This window comes from Sinocyclocheilus anshuiensis, unplaced genomic scaffold (assembly GCF_001515605.1).
Source record: "Sinocyclocheilus anshuiensis isolate Anshui unplaced genomic scaffold, SAMN03320099.WGS_v1.1 scaffold1100, whole genome shotgun sequence".
In the NCBI taxonomy this organism is placed as follows: Eukaryota; Metazoa; Chordata; class Actinopteri; order Cypriniformes; family Cyprinidae; genus Sinocyclocheilus; species Sinocyclocheilus anshuiensis.
Genome location: NW_015552633.1, coordinates 1,117,001 through 1,129,458, shown reverse-complemented (window position 1 = coordinate 1,129,458; position 12,458 = coordinate 1,117,001). Strand labels below are relative to the sequence as shown.

The following is a 12,458-nucleotide window of genomic DNA, read 5'->3' as shown; positions in this document are numbered from 1 at the left end:
ATCTAATCCTGTTTACATGAAATAAGCCTGCTCCCGAGCAGGTTTAAGCTTATGGACCTGTTGCTATGACAGCAACTCCAGGATGAGCTTCGAAGAACCAAACAATTCAAGATCATGCCAAATCGTCAACAATCAAATCCAGCTAACTGAGTTAGCGACGTACGAAGAACGGGCCCCTGGAATTACAAAATCAATCATGGCTAATTTTAATCTATTGATACTCCTATTTTCTGCTAATAATAAACGTTTGAAAACAAGCTAATCATCATTACAGCAGAAATACTAGAGGAAATATCTTGAATGTTGTGTTGGATAAGTTGAAGAATCGTAGGTTTTAACAACAATAATTGTGTTTTGTATGTCAGGGGCCCATTTCAATAAGGAGGTTCAACCAGCTCTGAGTTAAAACTTGAATTGCAGCAATATAATATATAAATAAAATATATAAATAAAAATATTTCAATTATGCAAACAGAATTCAATTCCACTGTCAAGCAGCTCTAAAGAGAAATGGAGTGTATTACTCTAAGGAAAATAGACCAATTTGTTGGCAGAGGCTATTTACATTAACTCCGCCCATTTTGTCAGACTCATGCTTCTCCTTTTCCCATCACATACCAGATCAGAAAGAAATTTATTTTCAATAAAAATTAAGTAAATATTTGAAAAGTGGAAATAAAATGTTTCAATAATACAGTGTTGTGTATGCTTCAGGTAGGTTTTTGTCTCAATAAAGTGGCATTCATCTAATACAATTTTTATATACATGATAATTTACACTCAATATTGCATACTGTTTTATAATGTACTACAGTATTGAGGAATAAATATCTGCCACCTAGCTACTATTTACACTCCTGTTGCTAAAGAAAATGCTGCTATTTTAGTGTAAACAGAATTGATCATTATTTGCACTTAGTGTAACTAGAATATATCGCTTTTTAATATATCGCCACTTAGTGTAACTACCAAAAATATCAATAAAGACAGCTCAGTGTTGATTTAGTTCTGTCCAATATGTAAAGTTAATCAATTATGAAATGAGTTCAATTGGGCAATATAGCATTGTTTACTAGTATGAAGCCTTATTAACAAGCCTTTGTAAAAAGAACAGTTAGCTCATTTGTTTCTAAGGTAACAACCTTGACAGCTGTGCTGAATTAATGTTCAGTGTTTGTCATGTGACAGCACTTAAGCATACTACTCTGAAACATTTATTGCTTATTGTATACTGTTTCACACACTATTCTTTAAAAAAATAGTAGGCAGTATGCACTGTGTACTGGGCAGTAAGCGGTAAGCAAGTATGCCATTTCGAACACAGCCTCTGAGTTTAGCGCGTGCACCACGACTATGAAAAGCCATGATCAATGGAGCTCCGATATTACGATTCACCATGGCAACAGTACCCGACAAAAAGACGTCTGCATACTTCAGAGTCAATACAAGTTTAATTCTTATCACTGTTATAATACCACAGATGAAAACTGGCAGAACGGTAGGTTATTGACCTAATAGGCTATTAATTTTCATGGTATCCCATGGGCAAAAAAAATAAAAAATAATAATAATAATAATTTAAGTGCAATTTTCTTATTTTACAAATGATCTGAAGAAAAATACGGCAGCGGCTATTTACACTAAGTGGAATTAGCATACTCTCTTAGCGATAGATCCTATTTACAGTAGGCTCAGTACATTTACAGTAGCTCTAGATGCTATTTACACTTAGTGAAACTAGTGATATATTCTATTTACCATGTAAAAGTAGCAGTTCTTTGCAATAAGTGTAAATAATAATTAGATGCTATTTATACTTTATACTGGCGGATACATACTATTTGCACCTCAGTTTTGTTGTAGCCTATGCAACAGGATGCAATAATAACAGAGTGTAAATGATTAGATTTATTAAAATTATAAATACCTTTATCATTATTAAACACTCGTTAGGCACTTTACTTCCACTTTTAGAACATTTTCTAAATTCTAATGTGATATGTGATGGGAAAAGTGAGAAGAGCGAGCTCGGCAAAAGTCAGACTCGAACCCGATCAATCACGTCACAAGCTAGTTCTCCGCACCCAACGCATTACTGCCTACACTACTGAAGTCGTTAATCAGTCACGTCGTATTTAACCTTGTGTCACATTGGAGGGTGGAGCTACTGTAAATTTGCACATAGTAATAGACACTCCGAATAATCTTGTTTTCCATTTGCATTAAGATTATTTTTATTACCACACTGGCAGATAATTTTACTTATGTAAAATGCACTTAATTTAGAAACGGAAAACCCAGAGTTTCCCTCATTTCAGGGTTAACAGTTTTCATTTAACCTCCTTTCTGAAACGGGCCCCAGGACAGATAAACATTGTTTATTGATCCCAGAGTAGGTCAACTTAAGACAAACATCTTGAAGAAAAAAAAAATCAAGATTATTTACAACTCTTTTAAACTTATAACTCTTTTGGAGATTTTTTTCCAAAGCAAGCAAATATTAAACACTGCAGCGTTAATATTAGAAGTGACATGGTGAGACACAAAATTCAGTGATGAGAAAAAAAATAAAATTCAAAAACAAACATTCAACTTACTTTATCAGACTTAGAGCTGCTGGAAGAACTTTGTAACTGAAACATAACCAAAAGGGGTTTTAGAATACTTCAGGACACTAGGGTATGATATGATCAGCCCTGAATAGTGGGCTCTGTTTGAGACTGATGTCTTTTTTTTTTAGGGCAAGTTATTTATTTTTCATTGGCTCAAGTTAAAAAATATAGATGTGAATCATTACCCTACATCTTTTTAATTGGATGAATGAAAAACATTTTTCAGTGACGTTGTCTGAAAGTTGAGAAACAAATGCCATGTTCACACTGCCCAAAAAACTTGATGTTGTGGGGGAAGCCAAGCATGATATTCCTTTAGACTAACTGATAAAGAATGGCACAAACAACAGAAAGGTCATGGGCTTGGTTTCCCAGGAACAGCCATGCCAGAAAAATATGCAACAAGGAATGTGCACACAAAAACTAAATAATAATACAATAAAGGAGTAATTAATGGAGGACAAGAGACTTGCAGAGGTTTATGGTCATGGTGAGAATTGTGACAAAATCAACAAAAGTAAATGTAAATTTAAAAAAAAGTGCAAAAAAAATTAATATTCCAATCATTCTTCCAAGATTTTTATAATTTTAGATTTTTTATTTTAACATATTTTACTAAAATAATTTTAGATTACTTATTTGCTTTGAATTTATACCCTAATAAATCTGATATATTTTCATTGTAAAACAAGTTCATTTTTATGTATTTATAAAAATGCATCTTGAAAGTACTGCAAGTCCATTTGTATAAAAGAATCTTGTTTAACACAGTTTTTTTTTTTTTTTAACTGCATTATCCACATTTATTCTATGTGAACCTTCAATGTGAATGCTGTCAAAGAACATTAAATAAATGTAATCCATAAAGTGTGGGAGAAATTATTTTTTAATTACTGCAGATTAGCACTGAGGTTTTTCACTGAGAATTTTGAAGCAGAAAAAAAAAAGTTGTGTTCATTAGATATTGGCGTGTTATTGTATTGTAGCGTAAACCTTAGCCTTACAAAATTTCTTTGTTATTTTTATTATTATTAGCTATACAGTACTAGGAACTGTTGCCAGTGTTGCTGGGCAATGAGGTTTAAAAGCCAGTAAAATTTATTATTTGCCTTTATGCTGATGTTGTTCTGTTACTACTAAGATGAAGTTGGTGAACAACACTATTGCCAATGTATGCAGTGACCCTGCAGATGAATTTTATGGCAACAGCACATGACACGGTTTCTGAATGTGCAGCAGTCTGAAAAATACACTGCATGTAACCACTCACAGTTCACCATCAACTGTGAACATGAAGGGAACAAATACAGTACAAGGTAAACTAGATCCAGGTCCAAACAACTAGTGTAAAAGTGTCGCTGTAATATTTAAATGTGGTCGTTTCCTCACCTTTGGTTTTATGGGTTTGAGTGTAGGAATATCAGTCCCCTCTGCCCTTTGCCTGCTGGAGTCAAACACCTTTCTCTTCTTTGCAGCTGTCTTCTGGCAGATCGGCACATGTTTTTTCTACAATAGGTAATCAGGTGGGCAGGTATCAAATAACTGTGACAGCATTGCGCTGACTGAGTAATTATACCAGGTTTTGTGTTTACTTTGTGACCTGGGAGAAATACATGCCTTGTTGCTAATCTTGATTTGGCAACTACATAACAACATAATTGGCTAGTATATTGCTGGGCAACACATAATGTAAACTACCGTTCAAAGATTTTTTTTTTTTTTAAATAAATAAATTAATTAATATTTTTATTCAACAATGAGGCATTAAATTAATCAAAATTAACAACAAGGACAATTATAATATTACAAAAGATTTCAAATAAATGCTGCTCTTTGGAAAAAATGTACCAAGTTTTCTTGAGCAGCAAATCAGCATATTTGAATGATTTCTGAAGGATCATGTGACACTAAAGACTGGAGTTTTCGGCTAACGAAAATTCAGCTCTTCCATCACAGGAATAAATTAAATTTTAAAATATATTAAAACAGAAAATTGTTTTCTATATAATAATAACAACATTTCACAATATTACTATTTTTACTGTATTTGTTAAATAAAATAAATTCAGCCTCGATGAGCATGAAAGAGTTCTTTAGAAAACTTTTTTTTTTTTAACTTTTGAACTGTAGTGTACATTCTGTATCATACTGCAACTTGCAAGGCAACCTATAATAATGCACATACACTAACACAGTAAAAAATATTATTTATATATAGTTATATGTTTAATTTAGAATGTCACATTGGGATTTTTATTTTTATGTTTGCACACACATTTGAATGGCAAGATAATTTACATCAACCACCAGCTGTCAGCTCATCATCCATTCAGAAATACTTACAAGAACCTTTGAAAAAAAATTTCTTCCACATATTTTGCAGGGCAGCAGGTCTTCAGAAACAGGAGGAGGAGATTCTGTAGACAAAACACAAAGAATAAATAGTAACAGATCAACATGATAAAATAGATAAAAACACAAAAATGATAAAGATGAATAGTTGAGTGAGTCTATCTGGGTGTGCCGATCAGTTCACTCAGATACAGGGTGAAGTGTAGAAATAGGTCACTCCTGTCAGTCCATGTAAAACAACTGAGGGACAGACTGAAGGCAGGAACCTAAGGATGTGAAGGATGCTGGGAGAAGAAATCTTGACATTTGATTTTTATTTATTTATGTATTTATTTTAAAGAGTAGAACAGAGCATTGAAATGTAATGCAAGTTGTATAGCTCACTTCACATGAATCAAATATCACAACAAAAGCACTTCAGCTATCTACCAATCTATCCATCTATGTAACGTTACAGTATGTACGTATATACACACAGTTCAAATAACAGTTAAACGTCAGTATTTTCCTACAAGACGTCATTCTCTTCCATGGTGATAACCTCCAACAACAGCGACCGAATAACCCAAAGCTGCTCTCCCTTATACAACCTCACGGATTGAATGCTAAACGTTAGAAGCGTCATATTCAAAATATTTACATAAGCATCTTTTGTTGCTTTTTTAAAGACTTACCTTCTATTTCCTCCATCTTTCTTGCCTGGCAAGACACTAAGGACGATGCTGTAGCAACTAGGCTCTTCTAGGTAGCCGCTCCACATGCTAGTATCCTTATTTTTGATTGGTCTTTTCCCGTTTCCTTGCAGAAATAAACGCCGTGCAGTACTTGCAACTGGCAGCTAGGTGGGACGTGTGAGGCGGCCCGACTGTGTATTACAATCTATAGAAAGATTAATAATCTTCCACCGATATTTGACGTTATTACACATAAAAACTGATTTTCTGCATCCAGACTTACTCTAGTACGTGTTAGTACAATTTATTTTTCTTGTTATTATATTTGCTGGCAAATTTCCAGACCCAAAGCTACTATTTGCAAAAGCAAAATAAAGGAATATTGTCCCTGTCAGATGCCATATTGCACCATATTCGTCTGTTTTAAGGATCCTGTTCACATGGCCCTGGGAAGCAACAATCAACATGTGTTTCAGACGAAATGTCAAACAATAGAGCCCTTGTTTAAAAACTGAATTGCTGAATGCTGGGTAGCAGCAAATCTGCCATGTGTGGTGAGAAATGCATTTCAAAGCAACAGCTGCACTGTTTGGAATTTACTTAATGAAATCATACGGACAGCAGCGTTTTATCTGAAATTGCACATATGTGACCCTGGACCACAAAAGCAGTCATAAGGGTACATTTTTTAAAATTGAGATTTATACATCATCTGAAAGCTGAATAAATAAGCTTTCCATTGATGTATGGTTTGTTAAGATAGGACAATATGGCTGAGATACAACCATTTGAAAATCTGGAATTTGAGGGTGGAAAAAAAAAAAAAAATTTTTAATTACCCTATATTAGTTAAATTACTCCGTTAAGTAATCAAATTACAGTAACGCGTTACTACGTAATGCGTTACTGCCCAACACTGTGATGTTAAATGTTGAAATTTACCTGAGTTGAGCAATTATGATAAACATGAGAATTGTGAAAAATTTGATTGGGCAAGTCTTACTGCAAATGACCTTTGGCTATATAAAATGTTAACAGGGAAGAGATTAAAGTAACATAGTTGTATCAACTGATTATGTGTGATAATGTTAACTGTAAGAATTCTAAACAGACATAATTCTACAGTATTTATTAGCTTTTTAGATGCTTCTAAGGCATTTGACCGAATTAATCACACTAAGTTGTTTATAAAGCTACAAGACAGAGGGGTTCCCCCATATTTGATTAGGATTTATACATCAACCTATACAAGTCAGATGGGGTAGGAATGTTTCGGCACCCTTTTATGTGACGAATGGGTTTCAGCAAGGTGGAATATTATCACCTCTTCTTTTTAATTTGTATATGGATGATCTCTCTGTTGAGTTAAATGAGTGTAAAACTGGATGTGTAATAGGTGGTCGTATGAACCATTTGATGTATGCTGATGACTTGAGTTATTCTGTCCCCTTATAGTGTTGGGTTACAACAGTTGCTTCGTGTATGTTCAAATTATGGTGCAGTATGATATTGTATTTGATATTAAAAAGAGTGTGGTTATGATTGTTAAAACTAAAGAGGATCGTAAACAAAAGTTTCCCTCCTTTTGTTTAGGTGACCAAGTATTGAATGTGGTAAATAAAATAAAATATCTAGGTCACATTATTAGAGATGATTTAAATGATGATGATGATGATGATGATGATATGCAACGCCAGTGCTGTAAGTTATATGGAGAGGCAAATATGTTGGCTCGTAAATTTTACATGTGCACTGTTGATGTAAAAATAGCACTTTTTAGAGCTTACTGCACTTCTTTTTATACGTCACACTTATGGTGTAGTTATAGTAAAGCTAAAATGAAAAAGGTGGCATTGTTATTCTGCTGAAGTTACCAAGGTGGATAACTGCAAGACAGTTTTTTGTATGACGTTCCTACTTTGCATGCTCTTTTAAGGAATTATAGTTTCATGTCGACTAAGTGATTCAAGAAATATCATAATGGCCTTAAATGATCCAACATTAAGTGACACTAGGTATTCTTCCTTGGAAGCACTGGAATTCAAGTTTGTATGTTTTTAAATAGTGATTGTTGTATGTAAATGTATGTTTGAATGTGATTTTCTTCCCTTGTTTCTTGTATTCTGTTTGTGATATGGACCTAAGGGTCTGAAATAAATAAATAATAATAATAATTATTATTATATTGTTGCCTATTGCTACAAATGTACCCGTGCTACTTATGACTGGTTTTGTGGTCCAGGGTCACATATTTCCTATTAAAAAATCAAATGAGAACTCAGGCGAACAAATCGTTCTCTTTCACTTGCATTCAATTAATCATATATTTAGTTCAATCTTCCTTTTGAGAGACTTTTTCGCACCTAATAAAAGGAGTCAACTCATTCTCATCACATAAAAGAATCAGGCACGTAAATCAGTCTCACTTTCAATATGAGAGAAATTTGGCGGGAAAACAATACATCGACCGAACTGTCTTTTTAAAGAATGGACTCTTTTCACAAGACTGTGAAACGGTCATCAGCATCGTAAATCCTCGAAAATTTTTAATATTTGTATTTAAAAAAAAATGTATCTACATTTATAACTCTATTCTTTGTATTATATCACTTTTGCATCAAATTACAAAAAAACAGTTAATGCTAATGCGAGGGTGTTTCTAATGCAGCGTCTATGGGAAGGACGGTAAATTTGACATCGTTCTCTCTTCTGACAGCCGTTATCAGTCTCACAATCTCAATTGTTTTCCTTTTATTGAAAGCCATGAAAACACTATCGGGGAGTTTTTCTTTTGCTATTTGAGCAACTGCGAATGCAAAAATTTTTGTGGTGCTCTCCTATTCACTGCTCTTCAAGTTTACCCAACTATGACGACTTCTGCTGCTGAGAAACCCGGAAATGTGAAAAAGGTCCATCATGAGTGAACGTGTCATCATAACAAAAACGACCCACTGTCGCCACCTACCGGCGGAAGTCGAAACCCAATACAAAGAGTCACTAAACGAATCAGTGAACTGATTCAGAAGATTCGAGTCACTGAGATGAATCAAACGCCTCAGCACTACTGAGCATAAGCAGAAAGAGTGGTTTTGGATAATCCTCGCATATCATCAGCACTCAGTAACGCGCATACGTCATCCCTCTCTTGTCTTGCAGACTCACTGAACCAGCAGCAGCAGCAGCACTGACAGCACCGTCGCATCCTACTGAAGTATTAACCAGAGCGACAAAACTGCACAGCCGTGGCCATTAGGAAAACGTCCAACCTAAAACAGGTACGATTTGCGAATTCGCTCGGCTTTATAGATAAGCCCTCTGAGTCGTATTCTATGATAAGCGTGCCTGTTTCATTAGCGTCTGTGTACAGCCTGTCAGATTTGTATAACCCGTTGCATTCATATTAGTTCAAACGCCGTAGGCTGTGCTGTAAATGAAAGAATTGTTCCTTTGGGATTTGCACTTGTAGCTGTCATATCTGGATATGTCGTGTTGGATACTGTTTTGATGTGATGTTATTACCGAGTACACGTGACATGTCAAGGATGAGAGCGAGTAGCCAGTGTCTTACCACAAAAAGATGTATTATTTCTTTGTATTTTAATTTTTACGTCATATAAAAGAATGCATTTTACGCTCTAAATGTTCATAAATCTGTCAGGATTGTGTGTTCATTTAAACAAAGGCAAAGAGGAAGAGCTAGAATATCACAACAATATCTATTGTTTCAGTTCGGCTTCGGTTAATAAGGTGATTTATATTCTGAGTTTGAGGCAATGAAGGGTTTAACTATGAATGAAGCTATTATTATGATGCACATTGTAACTAACATTAGAGCTCTTATAATTCCAGAACATTCTCCATTATAATATGTCAGAGGTCAAAATTGGAGTGCCAAAAAAAAAAAAAAATGTGAATGACTATTTAGTTTAGACCATTAGTTTTAAAAATTACATAATAATAATAATAATAATAAATAATCAAATAAATAAAGACACTGTAATGAATCAAAAATGTTAACTGTAATATTTAATGACTATTTCATTTGACTTCTTTTTATATGATGACAATTCTGTTTATATTATCACTCGCTTCCCCTGAAACCACCTGTTCTCAGGTCATGCCTCAATACTTCATATAGATTAAAATGAGTAAACTGGAGTATAAATGTATCTTTTACCATTGCATATTTATGAAAACATTTATATTAGGTACAATCATATTCAGTGTTCATTCTGAATAATATATATTCAATACAATTTATTTTATTTTATTTTTGATTTTTTATTTTACTATGGCACCCATATTAAGTGAGAAAATAGATGAATGTTGCACCTGCTTCTCAATTTAATTCTTATAAACTTTTATTTTCTAAGTTGCAACCTGTTCCATCCAGGGACTCAGACATCAGTGGTGTACACATTATGCAAAAAAGAGGCACACCCATCTCTGCACTCTTTCTACAGCAGTCATGTTTTGTTCTTTGTTATGTAAAATGTGAACCCGCTGAACCTCTGTTGTTGAATTCTCAGTTTGTTAGGGCTGTTTTGTCCAAACCGTTGCACAAGCTGTCTCTGAGGGTGCGTTGGTGGATTCCACAGAGGTCTACCTAGACATAGGCAGGGTAAGCGTGTGTGACAAGTCTTCTGCATGGTTGTCACTGTTGCCTTGAGGAACTGCTCACTCAAGTCCATATTGATTTTTTGGACTTGGACTTTAATTACTTAGCCAAGTGAGCTTTAGATTGTCTCTTTCCCATTTATAAATGGAAAAAGACCATTCATTTAGTGCTTACAGCCAGAGGCATATCAATAGGATGCAAGAATATGGTATATTAAGTACAGTAGTGAATAAAAGTCTCCGAATTTTCTGTATTTCTACATAACTTTGACCTTCACTTGAATTAGATATTCATCGTATTACTACAAAAATAAAGTCGAATTCAACATATTGTACACTTTTTTGTATTTTTTCACTTATTTTAGTTGGAGAAATGGTGTATGTGAGTACCGTATTGACCCGAATATAAGATGATGTTTTTTTCTTGGAAATACATCTGAAAAAACGCGGTCGTCTTATATTCAGGGTCTAGACTTTGACATGTCAATAATACACCCACAACAATAGGTGGCGCCAAATACGCATAAAACGAGTGTGCCATGAAATACGTAATGTAATGCGTGTTGTAAAGATCGCGAGTAAAAACAAAAGAAAAAGAAAACCTTACAGCTGCATGAGTCATGACTGTCATGTTAGCCAGATGGGACCAAACTCCCTTTGTGATTTTAAAACGTAAGACAGTACCCAGATTTGAAGACTACAGTAAGATTTAACTTCTACTGTTAATAAGATTCTGGTAGGCCACTATTAGATGGATAGCCTAAATGTCCTAATTCAAATGGGCTACCTGTTTTTTTTTTTTTTAATGGTATATCAAGAAGTGTATATTTTTTAAATGTGATTGTTGGTACATTTTACCAGTTTTTGCCATACTTTCAAAACAAAAATTAAAATAGGAAAAATATGCAATATGAAAATAATTGAAGACAAAATGAGAAAAAACAAGATTTGTTTTTTAAAAAGCCTTTTTCCAAAAGGTACATCTGGAAAAAGGGGGGGTCGTCTTATATTCGGGCCAATACGGTATAATGCTGTGAACATCCCTTTAATGATGACCTCCTTATGGGTGTTTCACCACACAGTGGCACCATTTTGAAGGCAACAGCTGAGAATGACTGTGCTGAGATGATAACATGGGCTAAATATAACTCAGGGAAGACCGTCCTCACATCTCATGAGTGATATTTAGTTCAACAAAATTCTAGATAACCTTGCAGATTTGAGCCACATCTGTTTTGATGATCTATTCAGGGATCAGATGATTAAAAATGTTTTATGGGACATATTTTTCATGCAACATACAAAAAGAATCTCTAGTAAGAAAGGAATTCAGAAGGACAATTTAGAAATGCATGACATCACAAATGTGACACAGAATAAACAGTCCCTTATCCAAGCTTATCTTGGCCAGATTATGACTGCTTATATAATCTTTACATTGTTACTTGCTTGGGATACCTAATGGTTAAAATAGTTGTTGTTCAAATGTTTATCAGTTATAGAATCAGTTTGAAAATATTAAAAATATATGAATTTATGAATTTTACCCTACTGTTCAAAATTTGGGGATCAGTAAGATTTTTTTTTTTGAAAAAGTTTTTGAAAGAAGTCTCTTATACTTACCAAGGCTGCATTTGTGTGATCAAAAATACAGTAAAAACAGTAATATTGTGAAATATTATTACAATTTAAAATAGTTTTTTTTTAATTTAAATATGTTTTAAAATATAATTTATTCCTGTAATGGTAAAGCTGAATTTTCAGCAGTCATTACTCCAATGTCACATTATGCTACAAAATCATTTTATTTAGGTGATTTGGAGAATAGGGAACATTTCCTATTATTAACTGTTGAAAACAGTTAAATATTATTATTTTGTTGTTGTTGTTGTTGTGAAAATAATAAATATTTTTCAGGATTCTTTGATGAATAGAAAGTTCAAAAGAACAGTATTCATTTGAAATAGAAAACCTTTGTAACATTATAAATGTTTCACTGTCATTTTTAATCAATTTAATGTCTTCTTGCTGAATAAAAACAAATGTCTTAAAAACATCTTACTGACCCCATACTTTTGAAGAGTAGTTTACACTAGAGCTGTATAAATTCTAGCTTGTTGCATATTTTTTGTAAAGAATGTTTAAAAAAAAAACATTTAATGAAATGAAATCAAATATTTAATTTATTTAATTTATAATTTAT

General features: G+C 33.6%; 2 protein-coding genes across 5 annotated transcripts in view; one reads left to right on the top strand and one right to left on the bottom strand.

The window, feature by feature from the left end:
- The window catches only part of LOC107666626 (zinc finger C2HC domain-containing protein 1A-like), a 19,126-nt gene extending 13,354 nt beyond the window's left edge, over positions 1–5,772 (bottom strand). The window contains exons 1-4 of the mRNA XM_016458048.1: positions 5,639–5,772; positions 4,956–5,029; positions 4,002–4,118; positions 2,598–2,633 (exon numbers count right to left, since the gene is read on the bottom strand). Coding sequence (XP_016313534.1) covers positions 2,598–2,633; positions 4,002–4,118; positions 4,956–5,029; positions 5,639–5,654 — 243 coding nt within the window. The 5' untranslated portion in view covers positions 5,655–5,772. The remainder of the gene's footprint in view (positions 1–2,597; positions 2,634–4,001; positions 4,119–4,955; positions 5,030–5,638) is intronic.
- A 427-nt stretch (positions 5,773–6,199) lies between these two features.
- The window catches only part of LOC107666628 (cAMP-dependent protein kinase inhibitor alpha-like), a 9,054-nt gene continuing 2,795 nt past the window's right edge, over positions 6,200–12,458 (top strand). For 2 of the 4 annotated variants that reach the window (XR_001631694.1, XM_016458049.1), the window contains exon 1: positions 8,667–8,913. The gene's annotated coding sequence lies outside the window, so the exon portion shown is untranslated. Of the gene's footprint in view, positions 6,318–8,666; positions 8,914–10,167; positions 10,260–12,458 lie in introns of those variants that run through there. The other 2 variants (XM_016458050.1, XM_016458051.1) reach the window with 2 other exon arrangements.